This window comes from Stigmatopora argus, chromosome 2 (assembly GCF_051989625.1).
Source record: "Stigmatopora argus isolate UIUO_Sarg chromosome 2, RoL_Sarg_1.0, whole genome shotgun sequence".
In the NCBI taxonomy this organism is placed as follows: domain Eukaryota; kingdom Metazoa; phylum Chordata; class Actinopteri; order Syngnathiformes; family Syngnathidae; genus Stigmatopora; species Stigmatopora argus.
This window is the reverse complement of record NC_135388.1, coordinates 10293398-10312154: the sequence shown is the minus strand read 5'-3', so window position 1 is coordinate 10312154 and position 18757 is coordinate 10293398. Positions and strand designations below refer to the sequence as shown.

At 42.0% G+C, this 18757-nt stretch overlaps 2 protein-coding genes across 4 annotated transcripts; one reads left to right on the top strand and one right to left on the bottom strand.

Moving 5' to 3' along the window:
• Window positions 1-190: 190 nt before the first annotated feature.
• On the bottom strand, window positions 191-4632 carry tex9 (testis expressed 9). 3 transcript variants are annotated; one of them, XM_077592262.1, is made up of 12 exons: window positions 4297-4632; window positions 3148-3196; window positions 2776-2839; window positions 2609-2685; window positions 2460-2508; window positions 1950-2005; window positions 1742-1875; window positions 1586-1677; window positions 1341-1514; window positions 581-715; window positions 379-513; window positions 191-286 (listed from the first exon to the last, which is right to left on the bottom strand). In XM_077592262.1, the coding sequence occupies exons 1-12, from the start codon at window positions 4301-4303 to the stop codon at window positions 209-211; spliced, it is 1050 nt and encodes a 349-aa protein (XP_077448388.1). In that variant the 5' UTR covers window positions 4304-4632; the 3' UTR covers window positions 191-208. The 3 variants fall into 3 exon arrangements, with proteins under 3 accessions (XP_077448388.1, XP_077448408.1, XP_077448399.1); XM_077592282.1 differs by lacking the exon at window positions 4297-4632 and adding an exon at window positions 4215-4253; XM_077592273.1 differs by lacking the exon at window positions 4297-4632 and adding an exon at window positions 3299-3385.
• Window positions 4264-18642, top strand: LOC144068052 (DNA-binding protein RFX7-like). Its single transcript, XM_077592250.1, has 9 exons — window positions 4264-4729; window positions 7624-7657; window positions 10737-10867; window positions 10941-11063; window positions 11970-12090; window positions 12477-12557; window positions 12865-13078; window positions 13195-13478; window positions 13959-18642. Exons 1-9 carry the CDS (start codon window positions 4605-4607, stop codon window positions 16893-16895), a joined length of 4050 nt encoding a protein of 1349 aa, XP_077448376.1. The 5' UTR covers window positions 4264-4604; the 3' UTR covers window positions 16896-18642.
• The last annotated feature ends 115 nt before the right edge of the window (window positions 18643-18757 follow it).

Below are 18757 nucleotides of genomic sequence, written 5' to 3'. Positions count from 1 at the left end.
AACAGTTCTCCAAATAGTTGCCGATGGATTTGTGGCAGCCCTAACTGAAGAAACGTGGCTGACGACAACTATAGGTGCATTTCGATGTTGGAAAAAAAGAAATTAGTGGTCATTTAAAAATCACTTTAATGCAGGCAGGATTCACCGTCAGTCGAATGAACCAACTTAACCTTCTGGCCAACTTAACCGGGAGGCCATTTATGGATATTTACGCTTTGCCCCAGTCGAGGGCCTTCATGAATTCCTCCTCCGTGAAGGACAGAAGCTTGGCAGCTTCCAGATGCATCTGCAGAAAAAGGCATCACTTTAACCTTTAACACTTGACTTCATCACCCCAAAATAGTCTTTTGTCTACAAAGGCTAAGTTAAAAAGAGCACCTTTTGTCTTTTGAGAACGTCAATCAGCTTGAGCTGCTTCTTCAATCCCACGATGAGCTCCCCTTTCTGCTTCTTAAGCATTTTGTTTTCCGTCTGTAGCGTTTCCCGAGTCTGCTGTTCCTCGGTATTCTTTTCCTGTGAAGTGGAAAACTTGAAATGGCAGTCCAAACCATTCCACCTTTGAATCAATTAGCCCGCTTGCCTTGTGCATCTGTTTGGTTTGATGAAGTTCCGACTTTAAGCGTTCCACCTCGTCGAGAGCTCTGGTGAGACGGAGCTCCACGGTGTTGTGCGTGGCTGATCCTTGCTTGCTGCTTTTGTTCAGCTTCTCCACTTCCTGTGGGAAAAATGGCGGTGGTCAACCAAGCATAATTCGCACAAGGACATTTGATCCGATTTTAGGGGGGAAATGCAAACTGGGGCATAAATTGGACAAAAACATGCTTATCCGTTTCTCAGCACCCCAAAAAATCCTTAGTCTGCCTGAATTCAACAGGAAGGGACCCAGAATTGGAAGTGATGAAACTTAACAAGAAGTGATGTGAAATAAATAGGAAATGATTGCGAATGTCCTAAGGTTGACGTGAGCTGATCTCAATTCCAGAAATCCTACTTTAATTTAAAAAAGTTAAGGGTTCCTTAGTTTACAGAAAGAGATGAATTGCAGTTCATTTCAGTTTTTTTTTTTTTAAAGAAGGTGATCATTTGCTTCTAGCTTTTTCCAGTTCCAAATGATTTGACGTCAATGTTGGCCCATGTGTGCAATTTCATCAATTTAGCAGTACGTCTGAAATACTATAAGGGTGCTAGACACTACTTTTGAATTCCTCACAATACAGAAAGCATAAATGGCAATTCATATTAAAATCAGTCACTATTATTTAGCTCTCAATAAGGAAAATAAAGGGGAAATGCCCTAAGAATCGTGGGTCATTTCTCTAGAAAGCTTTTAAAGTACATACCTTTTGCAAAGCGGACATTTGAAGCTGAAGGCTGTCACACTTGACGGCGGCCTCGCTCTCCGAAGCTTTGAGTTTGTCCATCTTGCTCTGCTGGATGTTGACGGTCCTCTGGAGCTTGATCCTCTCCTCCTCCAGCTGCTTGATTTTGCCGTTCAACTTGGCGTTTTCCTCTTCCTGAGCCAGACGCCACCACAAATGACCGAGAGCGCACGCCGCCCCCCCGCCGTTGTCGTACTACAGTATACCTTTCTTTTTCTTTCACCCAGAAGATGTCCCATTTCTTCTTGCATCAACTTGATGTTGGACATCAGGGCATAAATTTGCGAACACGAAATGCCTGGAGGTCACATGGCGACTAAATTATTGGCCGGACGAACGTCTGGACGGACAGAAACGCCTACCCGTCCTGTCGTTGTCTCCGTCGCTTAAAACGTTGGGAGGAACCAAATGGTTGATCTTCCCCTCCGCGCTTTGCATGGTTTTGGTCATGAAGGTCTCCACTGAATCTGCCAAGCCTGAGGCCTTTCTGCAAACTCTGAAAATGGATCGCCAAACAAATTTGCCGCGAGAAGGCCATCCGCGGGTCACCGCCATCAGATGGTAACTCACGCCGGGTTAGAATCGGAGTCGGGGGCTCCGGACTTTTGGGGCTTCTTGGGCTCCACCTAAGAACAGATCTTCACATTATCGTTATTATCTATCTAGATAAAATATTAATGAGTAGAATATCTCACTATTGTAAAAGAAGAAAAGAAGAAAAGCTCTCTTTTGTAAGTTTGTATTTTAAGTTTTTTTTTAAATAGAATATATAGCAAATATTTGTGCACTTCCCTACTTATTTATGTTATTCACTACTTATGTTGAGTACTTATGTTGACTACTTATTTATTGAAGATTTATTAGTTATTGTTATCATTTATTGATTGTGTTTGTTGTTATTTGTGCACTTTGTGGTGAAGCTTTAATTGAATTGAATGCTTTTATTGTCATTATACAAGTTTAATGAGATTCAAATCTCAATTAATGACAATAAGAGCATTCAATTCAACTCAATTTCATGAATGTGAGTTGGAGTTGATTAGCTGACTAGATGCAAAAAATTGGTGATTAGTCTATTACCGATATTTTGCGAGGTTTGGACACCGGCTTTTCTTGATCGTTGGTGCAACTGGAAGGAAATGGAAGAACATTTGTATATTGGCGTGAAATAACTTTCATTCATTTTCACATACGTGTTGCAAGAAAGCGGGTAAAATGTGGTGACTCACCTCGGCGCTGCTTCATCTTCCAATTCCTTCAGTGAGAGCGAAGTTGAAGGCCGAGACAGGAAGTCGTCCCGTTCTTTCTAAAAAAATAAAAAATAAAATAAAACATGGGACAACATTGAGTGAAATTGCAATGATAAAAATGACTAATTAAATGGATTTAAATTCACCTTTAACTGATCTGCTTGTATTGCCAGATTGGCTGTTCTGGCCTCCAGCTTTGCATTTAGTAGCCTAAAAAAATGGAATATTTGAAAAAAAAGCACGTTTGCAAAATGGGACATATGATAGCAAAATTTGCAAGAGGTTGCAATATTTTTCTCTTTTTTGTTTTAGCAATTCATTGTTCCAATATCATGAAAAAAACATTGCAAAATGTACAAAAATTGCCCTTCACAGTGCAATTATTAATCAATGCATAGGCGTGTAGGCGGCTTACACAATTGGAAATTACATGTTACAAAAAAAGGTTTCCTTTCATGCTTGAATTCCAAAATAGATCTCAATATTTTTTATTTCAATTAGGTTGCAAATACTCTTACTTGTATCTTTCCTCTTTGGCTAAAAGGTCACTTGCAGGCATCTTTTGACCTGAGGGAGAACAAATGTATATATACAGTTTAATATAAATTTACAATTAAACAAGGTCACATGAATATAAACCATCATGATTATAATAATTGATCAATTTACCATTCGATGGAAGTAATGGTTTATCGGGCGACGACAGGTTAGGTGTTTACAAAATAAGTGTATCCTTGGTCGCCTAGCAACCAGAACGACACACTACGGTGGCCGAATCCAAACAAATTAAATCCTCTCCAAAATCCATATAGAAAACTAATAACACCTGTGGCATTAACTGGTGAGTAGTTTGATGTACTTGCCACACAAAAATAAAAATAAAAAACGACATTATTGTGCCATTTTGACTGATCTTATCACATGACTAATAACATGGATGTCAAACAGCCATTTAAAAAAATAACGAATTGCATTCAAATCTTCACGTTTAGAGATGTTTTTTAAACCCGTGTAAAGACCAAGGTTCCTAATAAGTTATCATTAATTATAGGGTATTGAACATAACTTAATGACCTATTTATTAATATATACAGTGACAATTGTTACAGATCATAGTACTGAATAGTGAGAAGTTAGCGACACATAGTGGTTCATCATTGTAGCACGTTCTCAGTTCTACCCATAATGCTATGCGCTGTTATGCTTGTATTCAATTCAATAAAGACACGATTCTAAACAACAATGTTTATGCTGTACTATAAAATCCGCCCCACCCCAACTCTGCAAATGATGTGGTTCTAACTTTCCTCGTTATAAAAAAGTTGATCTTTAGCAAAATTCTTAGTGTAATGATGTAACCTTACTCTGTACAATTTATTGAATATTGTATTGCATTTTACGTACGTGCTTAGGTTGTTTAATTAATTGTATTTTACGTACGTTTTTACGTACGTTTAGTGATTTGTATTTTACGTACGTTTTCACTTCCTTTAGTGAATTGTATTTTACGTACGGTTTTACGTCCTTTAGCGAATTGTATTTTACGTACGTTTTTACGTCCTTTAGTGAATTATATTTTACGTACGCGCTTACGTCGTTTGGTTGTTGTCGTGGGCGGCAGTGCGCATGCGCGTCCCTGACAGCTACTCCAAGTCGCACATGCTCACGCGGCATTCGAGAAGGTGAGGGGCAGGCACGGTAGGGGGGACAGGCTTGTTGTTCCCCACACGTCCGCCCACCGCTTAGAGACCTCTCACGTATTCTACCCACGCGCCGCTGAGTGTTGGACACTCCTTTCCCATGAGGGCTGCAAAGTGCGGCGGGCCGGTGGGGCGAAATGTCGGAAGAGGGCTGCTGGCTGACCACCACCACGACAACAACAACAACAACACGGCGTGCTGATGGTAATGACGATGATGATGATGTCCGCTTAGCTCGGAGACGACCCTCCCGTGTTTAACGCCTCGATCCTGCGATGGCCGAAGAGGACCCCCAGCAGCCCCAACAGCCGGAGAACGCGGACCGCCAGTCCGGGATGCTTTCCGGGTTGCAGGGCGCCGAGGCCGGGGCTCTTCAGCTCCGGATCAAGAATTCCATCTGGTGAGGAGCGCCCATGCGTGCATGTTTCTCTCACTGTTTATTAGAGGGGGGAAAAGGAGCAAAAAATGTCCCAAAAACTGAAGATCATCAGTCATATAGTAGAATAGCATTTTTCCTTGTATGCAATAGTAGTTGGGAGTCACTTTGTATGACTATTTTGGTCCTTAAAAAACACTCAATTGAAAATAAAAAAAAACACTCAATTGAAAATTAAAAAAAAACTCACATTTCATCAGCATCAGCATCAAAATCATCACATTTTTGGGTCATGTAGGCCATTCCCTCATGAGTAGGTTTTTACTAGGTTAGTAAAAAAGGGAAATTGATGTTGTAAAATACCCATTGAGAGCAATTGATGTCCAACCCTTTTCAACTGGTTATCTCCCACTTAAAATGGATTGAATGTCTATTGGCGTCAATTGTAGCCAAAGAGCTAAACTAAAATAATCATTTGCAAAGTAAAATACACACGAGCCACCTATTGTGTTTTAGATTCATTACATTTTTTAAAAATTTTAAATCAAATCTTTAAATTTTTATTCTATGTATAATTATTCATGACTTCCCCAAAATATAGCCTTCAACTAATTCATTCGTCTCATCTCTCATCTAATTTTCTGAACCACTTTATCCTCACTGGGGCCGCGGGGGGTGCTGGAGCCTATCCCAGCTGACTTCGGGGCAGTGGCGGGGGACACCCTGAATTTTTGGCCAGCCAATGGCAGTAATTCATTCATTTTATATAAAATTATTTGTATTTTTTATAGTCCAGAAATTACTGTGTGTATTGTGGTGTGAGTATAGAAATGATTTAATCATCGTATTTTATACATGTTTTAAGACTAAATAAAATGATATAATTATTACATGTTAATAAGAACAAAATGAATATTCATTGAAATCAGAAATACAACTTTGTTATGATTACCAGTGTACCCGAATTACACCGTGAATTGGTTGCCAGCCAATCGCAAGGCCCCAAATAGTGGGGAATCAATGAAATAATGATTTACTGTTACTAGATAACACCAACTGCAAACACTTGAGGATCATTTACAACTCTTCTTTTATTACTCTTAATATAGAAGATTAGCGCGTGCTTTAAAAACAAAACATACCTACACGATTAAAAAAAAATTGCATGATTGACCCAACAACCCAACTAAATTTATCAGCTCACGTCATCTAAATTTCTTCGTCTCTCATGCAAGACGTAACACTTTACAACAGACGACACTGGACATCGCACTTTGAAACGTGACTGTCGTGTCTCAAGTTCTCCCCAACTTCCTCCCGCGTCTAAAAAAAGGCATCATTGAAGACTAAATTATCCATCGGTGTAAACGTGAGTGAATTTGAGTCAATGTATCGACCGGTCTAGCGCCACCCGAATGTGGAAAAGCGCTACTGAAAATTTAGATCTAGATTTTTGACTTGAGATTTAAACATTCAACAGTATGAGGACATGTTTGCGGTTTGCCTTGTTATCTACTGAGCACTGTTACTTGCACACTTTAAAATTCAAGCGATTGTCCTGCTTGTTTGGACATGGTTGAACCCAAACGAACTCAGTCCGTTCCATTTAATGTTCTCAAATGTCAACGACAAAGAAGACAGCGGATGGAAGAATGTCAGCGTTAGAGTCATTACTCCACTATCGAGACTGGGATTTAATGGATCTGTTTAATCTCTTTCAGGTACTACTAGTTTGTCTGTAATCTGTCTATAGAGGGGGGGGAAAACAGATCTCAGGTCTAATCCGGTGTACCTGCTAAATGTGTCCAGAAAGCAAGCTAATGAGGGATTCCCGGCCTCCTGGTAGCAGCGAATTAAAGTGAACTGTTCTCTGCGCGGCTTAGGGCCACCTCGCTGACCTTCATCCAGCCGCTGTCCTTAAATGTGACCTGCGTGTACCTTCTGTCTTGTTGTCAACAACAATCTGACCTGTCTGCAGATTAGGAATTAAACTTGGACAAATCTGCCGCACGGCCGCCCGCCGCTGCTGTAATGCCCCTCCAATTGAGCAGAACATAACAGATGTTTATTGATACATAAATGTGCACGAATGAAAAAAATCTTTAAAATCTATTTTAGATTTTTATTGAACTGCATCACCACTGCGTATTTCTGTTTAAGTCACAAATTTAATTTTCTCACATTTTGTCAATTTATAGTTTATTCATAAAAATGAAACAGGATTTTCTTTTTGTGAAGCACAACTACGGCTGGTTGAACACTCTAAATTGCCCCCTACCTATGATTGGTTGTCCTTTGTCTCCTTGTGCCCTGCGATTGGCTGACCACCGATTCAGGGTATCCCCCGCCTGGTGCCCATAGTTATCTGGGGATAGGCTCCAGCACCCCCCGCGAACATTGCGAGGATAAGCTTTCCCTGCCTCTTGTCTCATGTTAATTAAAGGTTAATAGTTTCACGTTCAAAAACACGTAAATCACTTTTTAAACGAAGCAATCAATCCTTTTTATCTAATGAAAAAAACCTAATGTTAATAATAATAATTGTAGTGTGACCTACACATTTCCTTTTTTGACATTCAAGTGTAAAAACAGCCTTAAAAGCAAACCATCATAATTTTGTTAAGGTTTGTCCTTCTTTTGCCACAATTCGGAAACGACCGCTTCCACTGTATGATTTAATCTTCGATTCTGTGATGCTGTTTTTATTAATATTGGATTTTAACAGGCGAGGAGACAATGTCTTTTTACATGTAATAGCATGTGTCCGTGGTGGTGGGCTACATGACCTGAGTGATGCTGAAGGGAGGGTCAACTCATGCCACACATTCCTTTGCTTTATAAATAAATGCGCTAGCACTCATGTTACATTGCAGTCGACAAGCTTGCTAATTTATTCTACTCTCTCTTTTTTTTTCCAGCAAAACGATTCAATCAAAAGTGGACAACATTCTGGTGAGTATATTTTGACTTTGATTTTGTTGTTGTTGGTTTAACCCTTTATAAGGCACTTTTTTATTTTTCTATTTTAAAAATTAGTTTATTTTTTTAAAGATAAAAACATTATTTTATTCATCCAATCATTTCCCGTACAATTTCTACGTCACGGAGGTTGTGGGGGGTGCTTAAGGGGAAAATAGTTTGTCCATTGAACAAAAATAAATAAAAAATACTACTATAAATGCTTTTGCTGACCTTAAAAGATACTCAAAAGGCCCATTCCACAAATACTGTTGATCTGGCTAAATCTGCATTAGTGAGCGCGAGGTTAAGCAGGGCAAGATAAGCCAAGTAACTTTACATCAGACATACATGAAAAAATGGATTTCCATTCAATTGAGTAACATGCTTTTAAATGAAATCATCATTAGGTAGACCTCATAAGATGTGCCAACATTCCAGGTGTATATTTTGCATCAAATTTAGATTAGCCTCCAAATTGTGTGACACTAAGGAAGCTCCACTAAATTAGATGTTGAGATCCCCTGTGAGTAAATGTAGACCTGGGGAATCAACCTTAAGTATGTCCAACCCCCCGAATGTCATGGCATCTTGGCTGGACGCTGAACCCTGGAAACCTGTGCTTCCCTAACGACAACAACAACAATAACAGATATGGGAATTTTAAAAAGGTTTATTCTGAGCAGTCAAAGGGGAGACATGACTGGAGGCACATTTTACACTGTGAAATGGACAAAAGTCCTGGCTTGATACTCTTCTTTCGTTCCTTTCAGAATGGCCCCCTTAATGATAATTCTTAATATGTGTTAGACAGTATTATTCAAATGATGTCCAAAAAATGTGATCAGCATCTTTTTTATTTAAAAAAATGTCCAAGAAATTCCAGTTTTGCACACTTCAAGACTTTTTTCAATCGTCTTTTGAATTGAATTGAATGTTTTAGTTATTGTCATTATACAAGTATTATGAGATTTAAAGCTTCACCACAAAGTGCACAAACAAACAAATAAATAAATAAATAAATAAGTAGTCACATAATAAGTAGTCAACAACATAAATGAGTAGGGACGTGCACAAATAACAGCAAACAAAGAGATAAATAATCAATAAATAATAATAATGAATAAATAATCAATACATAGAGCAAAGGAATGTAAGAGTTAATTGAGATGGATGGATTCATCAATTTATTAAAGCGATTTGAAGCGGAAGGGATCAAAATGCAAAATGTAAAATAGGGTCATCATTTCAATATGTCACTTTAGTAGAGGTTTCATAATATTGTGTTAAATCGATCAAAGGCTCTTGATTCGAATCGTGACAGACTTTGTAATATTGGCAAATGTCGGAAATACTTGATTATATTGTCGGGAAATTGGTGATTTACATGAAGCACTGACGGGAGTTGAACTGAATACAAAGTGTCCGAGTTTGAATTCCGTTCACGGTTGTCCCGCAGCAAAGAGAACATTTTTGAACAGGCGGCGTCTAAGCATCTTTGCTCGCCCTTTTTGTCCTTGAGCATCATTAGTAAACAGCGCCACTCTCTGCTGAGGAGGCAACGTCAAGGGCGAGTGAGCCCGAGCTGAGCGTTGGTGAATGATCACCACGCACGCGTTTGCGTTCAAAACATGCAGTCAAGGAAGACTCAGCCTTCGTTTAGGCTTCGTTAACAAAGCTGCAGTGCCGCGTGAAATAATTTTCGGCTCTTTCTTGTATATGTTAGACAACTATGATGGTTCTTTTGATCTGTAACGTACACTGAGGATAAAATACAGCCTTTCACGACCAGTCATAAATAACTCTGGATGTGCGGTACCGATGGGGCGTCAAGGCGTGGCCGTAAGAGCAGTACCGTTGCACGCCACTCATTGTAGAAGCATATAGATCTTATTCCAGGCAAGAGTTAGGTACTCAAGGTTATTCCGACCTGTACTATTAATTAAATACTGACAGTCGTATCCAATCAGGGTATGAAAAAGCCTTCAAAGCAGGTTAGACAACATGTAGACTCACTTACTGTGTTCATGTTCTTTGCCTGCTATGCATTCCTTTTTTATAACCTCTATCCCAACTCATTTTGGGCAGAAGGGAAGTAAATTTTGGACTGGTCGCTAGGTCAGTCACACGGGCGCTTATTAGGGCTGCCATAAACAATTATTTTGATAGTTAACTCATTATTTTTGCAGTGAACAATTGGGCTTGTATTATATCATGCTTTTAAATCTTGTATTACTTTGCGCTCAAAATGTTAGCCGGAAATGTGCATTGCGACCAAAATTCTAGTGGCTGAAAAAAAATCTAACTTTGAAGACAAACTGAATTATGTCTTAGAGGACTATAAATATCAGATATGTCCTGATAAAAGGTTAAAAAAAAAGAAAATGTGCCATTCGTAGCTAAACAATGTCCGCCTCTACCCGATTAATATATGATCAAAATAGTCCATTTAAAGATTTATCATTTTTTTACATCTTTATTTATCTATATCTTATTTTTTCATTTGAGGCAACCATATGTATACATGTACATCCGTGTATGTATGTATATGTATATTTATATATATGTATGTATATATGTATATTTATATATGTATGTATATATATGTATATTTATATATATATATGTATGTATATGTGTATATGTGTATGTATATATATATATATATATATATATATATATATTTCAACAACACGCTTATTTATTTATTATCTATATATTTATTTATGTATTTATTAATTAACGTATTTATTACCTATAAATAAGTTATATAAATAAATAAATATATCTATGTATGTCTAAAATGTCTTTTCCTGTGTCTGCATTCTCCCCCTCTTGCTATTGTGACAATTAATTCGGGATGAATAAAGTTATCTAATCTAATCTAATTAATTAAATATTAATTAATAATTGATTTGATCAAAATAGTCCATTTAAATATGAATTGAATATTAATTAATTATTGATTTGTTGTCAAATAATCATGGCAGCCTTAGTGCATATCCCACATGTATGTATGTACTTCAAATCCAAGAATATTATTTTGTCATTTTGCCCTTTACTAATTCTGCAGCAAGATGTTGAAAAGTTCACAGACATCGAGAAGCTCTACCTCTACCTTAAGTTGCCTTCAGGACCCATCAGCAATAGCAGCAACAGCAGCAGCAGCAGTAGCAGCAGCAGTAGCAGTAGCAACGAGCAAAGGTCAACTAAATTTGCACTACTAGTTTGTGTGGAAGACTTATAATTTGACGATTGTGTTTTTTTGTTTTTTCAGTGATCACAGCGCCGTGTCATCTAGCCGAACGCAGCAGGTGCACGCCTTTAACTGGATCCGCAATCACTTAGAGGAATACCCGGAAACTTCGCTCCCCAAACAGGAAGTCTATGACGAATACAAGTGAGTGCCGTAGTTTCCGCACTATAGCCCACACTTGATTATAAGCCACAATGCCCACGTTTCACAAAATGTGGGTACTCGGTCTTTTAAAAAAATGTCTAGCCATCTCAGTCCTAAGTGGTCCTTGCGTTGTTCTAATGGAACACTTGGGGTCAGCGGTAGAGGCTTTGAAAACACCCACCTGGCAATGTTAGCAACGTGCCGGGCCATTGGGCGAAAATATATGGCGTGGAAAGCTAGCTTCCCCCCAAATATCCATGAATAAGTTGCTTTGCTATTAAAGCCAAAGGGTTCAAAAGTCCAAAAGGTAAAAGTAGTGGCTTACAGACACAGCGGTTTGTCACAAGCGCCGACATTAACATTGCAGTCTTCCAAACTGCTGCCGCCTAAAGCGTCAAGTCAATATAAATAGATGGCGCAGGCCTGAGAATCACAGCAGCATGTGCTGGTAATATTAGAACGGAAAGTCTGAGACAGTCATTGAAATGCTTTGGCAGTGTTATGTAACTGTCTTTCGAAGTCGCCTAAATTCGGACCCCCACACCGCCAACCGCCCATAGATATATTGGCGCCTTTGGGGTGGACAGGTGAAAAGGCTCAAAGAGATCACAATGTGCAGCACTCTCAACATCAAAGCCTTGTCAATTCCTATTTCTTTTAAAACCGATATCTTGCCGCTCAGTGCTAAAATTGCTGAATATATAAGACATCTCTTTCAGAAAATGTCGCTTATTTGGACTATTAAAAACTCCCCTACCGTTATGTTAGCTCACTAACAAGAGTTTTACTGGGAAGAACCCAATGATGGACAGACCGACCACGCTTTAGTGGAATCCACGTTTTAAGGAGTTTTACTCTTTGGGTGACTGGTCCAAAAGGCTCCATTTGTTCCGTTGTGTTTTCCAGGAGCTTCTGCGACAATCTCAACTACCATCCACTGAGTGCTGCAGACTTTGGGAAAATGATGAAAAACGTGTTCCCCAACATGAAGGCGCGTCGACTTGGCATGAGAGGAAAATCAAAATATCCTTTGCTGGAATGGACTGTAACAGCCAGGCTCTACTCACGGACCATCTGCTCTTACAGTTCATAAGCTCTCTAAATATAGACGTGAAATGAAATAAATTCTATCTCTGAAGCAGGGGCAAAATACACAAAGTGTTAGGGGGAATTCACTACTGTCATTTTGACCTTTATGACGCACGACACCCTTTTTGGGGGGGTCGTTGCCCCTTTTATGACGTCCAAGTCCGAAACTACATTCGTGACCTTCAGTCACCGGGGCTGCTAAGTGCTAATATTATGAGTAAACCATCCTTGAATAAAATATCAAGTTAACTGGTACTGACAGTATGAGCCATTAATACCAACATCTTTTTACACACTTTTTTTCCTTGACACTGCCTTAAATATTGCTATAGTGGACTAAGGAAGAGGCCCTTTGTTCACTTCCCATCTTTACCAAGTCTGGAGCTACAGCAAAGTGGAGATGGAGTAAGCATAGTTTCATTTTTCTTGCTTATAGTTCACAATTTCCATTAATTCTCACTTTTAAGACACTACTTTTTGAAAGGTTGGTGAGCTGTATTTCTTTACTAGGGTTGGGAAAAGTATCGATAAGTACTCAAGCGTCAGTCCTGTATTGAGTTGAAAATTTAGTATCCTGATATGGCTTATCGTTTATAGAACATAAGAATAATCTTTTTTTTTAAATACTGTGGTCTTTGTAGTGTTTTCACTGAATTTCTCATCCATCTCAGATGAGAACGTTTCCTACGAACATCTATCTTATGCCTTCCAGATGCAGTGTGACGGACAAGACTCGCTTGGCCACCTGGGCAGCATGAAAGAGGAGGTTCGCTTTGCGGCCTGCGACCTGGTGTGCGAGTGGGCTCAAAAGGTGCTGAAACGGCCATTTGAGGCGGTGGAGGAGCTGGCCCGCTTCCTCATAGACAGCCACTACATCAGCAATAAGTCATTGGCAGCTCTCACCATTATGACAGGTGATGCAACAGGTAAGCAGCCGGTGGTTGGCGACCTCTAGTGGTAACAGGTGCTAGTTTTCAACGAGGAAGGCTTTGACCATTGATAAGGAATTCCATCAAGCAGTTTATTTGTGTATTTATTTCAGATGTAAAGCCTCAGCAGACTGTGTCGGCGTTCGTGCCCACCGCCGAGGCACACTACTTCCAGCCTCAAACCACAACTCTGTCATCTCCAACTGTGGATGCCAAGCAGCAGCTGCAGAGAAAAATCCAGCGGAAGCAGCAAGAACAGAAATTGCTCTCGCCCCTACCTGGAGAAGGTCCCAACAAGACAACGGATGACAGCAGCGGGCAATCTGATAGCACAGTTTCTCCTTCACCTCAGCCGACCATTAGCATTGTGGTCACTGCTGTCTCAAGACCTGTCACGGTAAGGTTTTGAAAAATGGTTTCCACCAAACCATACAAACATAGCATATAAATGCATACGTGTGCATTTGTTGTGGTTTAGTACAATACGTTGCTCCACGACGCATGGTCCTGTCTTTTCCATTCCGTATGCTTATTTTGCTTCTCAGTGGTAGTAAGACGTGACACCACTACATTATGACCAACTAAAATAGCTCAAAAAGACACTTTTTGGGCATTTTTAACATGAAATGACATTTAATGTGATGCAAAACAACCTTTAAGTGTTAAAAATTATACAGGCTGTCAAAAGCAAATGTAACAAAGTTGAATTTAAGTCAAAATTAAAAATGCAGTTTTTAACTCATTGGCAGCCATTCACGATGAACAACGTCAAACAAACGTATCAGAGGAAGCCCAAGTATGCATAAAATGGCGTTTTTAATTGGCATCGTATTTAAAAATGAGTGATCTTATCCTGATTATCTCCCCTCCTGTGCAGACACAGCAAAGCAGCCAGCTCATGTGCCCCAGTCCGGCAGGCAACGCTGAAACCAAAGTGCTGCCTATAAACTTCCAAGTGGTGACCCAGCCTGTGCAACCCCTGAAGCAACCCCCTAGGACCCTTCAAAATGTCCTCCCGAGTCCCGTAGCGGAACGAACCCCTCGGCAACGCTACCCTCAAATCCTCCCCAAACCCGCAATGACCACCACTATCGCTCTGTGCTCGCCCTCCACCATGATTATCGCCAATAACCCCAACAAGACCGTCATGACCACGTGTCACGTCAGCGAGGTCAAGACGACGCCCATATCGCTGGCACCTCAGAGCGCCGACGGAAGCGCCACAACCAGGCCGGCATCCGCGGGCATCGGCGGCTGTGTTGTACCAGAGGACGTCCTGAGAAGCCGTCCAACTATGAGGAGCACCTCTGCGCTCCCCAATTTGGGCCGGGTGAGCGGGCCCGAGCGGGTCGACATCCGTGACATTGACGTGGAAATGGAAGTTGAAGATATACACAAGAACAGACAAAACCAGATGGCGAGCGGTCTAATGATGGCCAATGGAGCCGTGGCTCAAAGGGCTGCTAGCGTGCCCATACCTCAAACTAGAGGTTTCCGAGCCCTGGACGAAGTGTCCGGCGTGACCGGCGTGACCGGCCTAACCGGGGTTAACGTTCAGAACGGCACCTCTGACACAAACAGTCTGAATGTAACTCCTTCCCGTCAAAATACGAGCGCTATCTCAACATGCAACACCAGCAGAGCAGCTCTCTTTGGGGAAGGCGTCTACACGGCCAAGGGCTTCCGGAAGCGCTCGGGCCTCAGCCCCGTCCTCGCTCCTGTCAAGCGAGCATTTTTGTCCCCGCACGCTGAGGAGGGCACCTCCGGCCCAGGGTACGGTACCCGAAGATCCGACAGCGCGCCGGTCACCCGAGAGATGGAGATGAACTTGAACGCTCTTTTGCCCAATCCAGGCCAGGTACCCGGTAAGACTTGTTTCCCAGCTGGCGACTTCTTTCCCGTTGCCAAAACACAGAACTCGACTCAAAGGAAAGCAACTTGCAATGTTATGGAAACTCATGCCTCGCTCGCTCATCCTTTAATGAAGCACACAGAGGTCCACCTGACGTCTAACGTGCACACCGTGGCCAGTAATTCCAATTCTTTGAGTCTTCGAGACGTTCAAGTGCAGAACTACGCTCAAGCGGTTTCTGGACCGCTGGATTTTTTGGATCAGACGTCTACGTCCGGCCATCTCCCTATTCAGGCAGACATAGGCTACTTCCCGTTTGACGACGACGTCACCCAAGATAGCATCGTGGAAGAGCTCGTCCAGATGGAAGAGCAGATGAAACTTAACCGCAAACAGGAGTTGGAAAACAACGTCGCGCTTCAAGGGCAGCAGGCCGCGATGGCGCACAACCCGATGCCCACCAATCAGACCGTGCACGCCTTCTACCGCGCCACAAGTAGCGGCGGGGTCGGCAATCACGTCCAAATGCCGACACCCACGCCCTCGTCGGAAATTCCGGGATTTCAGAGCTTGACCGCAGGGAGCCCCTGCTCTTGCGTCACCCCCATTACGCCGGTCGACGGCGCCCTGGGTAGCAGTCGACACACCCCGGTGGGTACCCCGCTTTCCAACTGCAGCAGCACCGTGGCCCCGAGCCCCGTGGAGTGCAGGAACCCCTTTGCGTTTACGCCCATCAACTCGTCGGTCAGCATTTTCCAGGACGGCGGCGGCGCCGTCTCCAGCAGCCCCGTCAAGCCCATGCAGAGGCCGACGGCCACCCACCCGGACAAGACCAGGCTGGACTGGATGAACAACAGCTACGACACCAACGGCGGGAGCTTGAACAAATCCCACGGCGCGGTGGGACTCTCGCCCAGCTACCGAGGACTTGTAGATGACCACTTTCAAAAGCCCCACGCCTTCGCCGTTCCCCACGCCAGGCACCAGGACGGCCGTTTTGGCCGCTTGACTCCAATTTCTCCCGTGCAGCAGCTGGCGCCCGGCACGGCGAGCACCACCAAGCAGGAGGGGTTCGCGGTGCCAGCTCCTCTGGATAGCAAAGTCGCCAACCTTCCCGCTCCCGGCGGGTCCTTTCGATGTCGCAGCGTTAGCCCCGCCGTACACCAAAGGAACTTGGGCAACGGGGGAACCAGTGGCCTTAACCTCACCCACCAGCAGTGCGTCTCCCCGTTTAACTCTCTGGCAACCCTCGAGGCATCGAACATTTTCGCCAGCAACCCGGGAAATGTCCGAGCCGGCAGCGTGGCTCAGAGGAGTCGCTCCGTGCCGCTCAACATCATGATGCAGACGGCCGTTCTACCGATGTCGGCCCAGCAACGCGGTGGACAAAATATCACGGACGTCCTCCTGAGGAAGCTAGACGGCGACCACGACATGCCCCTAAATCATTTGCCATCTAGCTATACGGCGCGAATGGATCTCACTCAGATCCTCGAGTCTGAGAACGCCAACCTGATCCCTTCGGACTCCACCGGCGCGCATAATTACCTCAATAACGGACAGATGTTTTGCTCCGCGGGCGATGGCCGGGCGCTGTCGGCCTCCGGGGGGCAGCAGCGGCGGCCCATGCATCAAACTTCAGGTTTGGCTTTCAGTAGCAGCTTTAAAGACGCCCAAGCGGACGGCGGTCAGCTGGTGCAGGAACTCACGGCGGGAGGCTCGGATTTTCCCTGCGAACTCCGAATGACTTCGGACCTGTCGGCTAGCATCAACGACCTCAACGCGCTGGACGCCAATCTACTGTTCGATCCCGGTCCTCAGCAAGGCCAGTATCAAGGCGGGGCTCCGGAGCAGTCGGCCAATCAGACGCTATTTCAGCAAATGGCCGGCAACGCCGCGCATTCTGCCGGACTTGAGTGGTTCGAGAGCAAAGATCACACGAGCGTCGGCTTGATGGGTTGAAAGCGGAGACTGAAATCTAGCGTCGCTTGGATTCATCTCAATTTTTTTTAATAACTTTTAATGACTAAATAACTTCAAGTGCCGACCCGAGCCGAAACAATGCTGCAGCCCTCGGATCGAAATGCCGGTCGTTTTTTTTTAAAATTCTATTTTTATTTTGAGACACTGCCTCGTGTTGTTGCTGTTCTAGCACTTCTATCAAGATGAAATCTTACCTTTTTAATTTTTTTTCCACCAATTTTATACCCCTCATTTATCTGTTTTTATTCTGCCTCTTATTGAAACATTCATAAATGTGTGGGCTTTATTATTATTTTATTTACGAACTGTATGTCTCCAAAAATGGATTGCTAAGTTGCAACTGAATTTAAAAGGCAACTTTCTTCTATGTGAAAAAACTTTAATATGGTGTATAGTTTATACAAGAGGGGTGGGGAATTGTTTTCCAATTAGGGGCCATTTCATCCCAAGAAAATCTGCAACGATCAAAGGTTTATTTTCATTCTCGTGTTTTACGATAATTTGCGTGTTCAACGTTTGTCAAGTTGCTTTCAATTTACTTTCTTTGAGGCTCCACTTTTGGTCATGTTCATGGTCCCCAGGTCATATTTCTGTCTTTTCCCCACCCCTAATTTGTACACTGTTGCGTGTAAAGCTGTCTCACAGATTATGCAGTTTATCTAGTAACCACAATCAGAACCTTATGCAATTTTGAACGGTCCCGTCCGTATGTAAATGTCCAACAATGAAGCCATAAAAGCACTTTGAAAAGGAGCTAAATGTTAAATTCATTTGTAACTTGTCGTGTGCATATATAAACTAAATTGAGGCAGTCACTGCAATCATCAAACGGCACAGACAATCTGTAAATTGTGTGTGTGTCTGTGTGTTTTTCCTCACAAAATGCACTCTAATTTTGCCCTGTGAGTCCTAAACCGAAAAGAAGGCCTTATGTCCATACCAAAGATCACTTTCAAAATATAATCTGCACTAGCATATCTTGTCATGACAGAATTGAATATTGAATGGTGGACATAAAATGCCCTTTGAAGGGCCAGAAAAAATGTGTTTAAATAAAATAAACCATTTAAAGGAAACGTGTTAGCACTGTACGTACAAAAAAAGTGTTTATTCGAATGAGCAAATGTATAAGTTCTCCTTGTTCATATTAAGGCTTATGTTGGTCATCATATTTATTGTAAACCATATTTATTGTAAAGTTAGGAGTGAATGAGTTTTAAAACTATGTAATATTGCACTGTTTTGTTGTTGTTTTTAAACCAGCTGAAGCATAGTGAATAAATAACCATGACGTTTGAATTACATTATAATTTATTATGACGTACGTCAGGCTAATTTTGCTGGAATCATGTGGCACTGGATACCATTTAACCTTTTTTTTTGGGGGGGGGGCAGGCAAGTGACTGTTTTGGGTAATTAAAATAACTTAACCTCATCCTACTTGGGCTATTAACTATTCATACTAAATGTAAATCTACAACGGTTTGTTTCCTGTTGATGTTTGTGTGTCTCTTGTATGAGAATATTTATTTTGGTTTGCACTGATAATTATGTTTTCAAGACTTTACTGTTCTTCCTCCAAGTGTCTCAGAGCTGTAAAACTGCCCGCCACCCTAGTTATGTTTTCCTATAAAAGAAAATGTATTCTACGTGCTTTTTAAAGATGTGCTTGGTTTTTGAAGTCTTTTTTTTAAATACTAATAAACCATTTTATGTAAACCACAACGTTGTAATGTCTGTGGCATTAAAATTTATGTTTTTACCACCACTAGTTACTTAAGTTAGCGCCGTCTTTTATAACTGTACGGAGTGAGTATATGAAAAAGAATGTTCATAGGCAA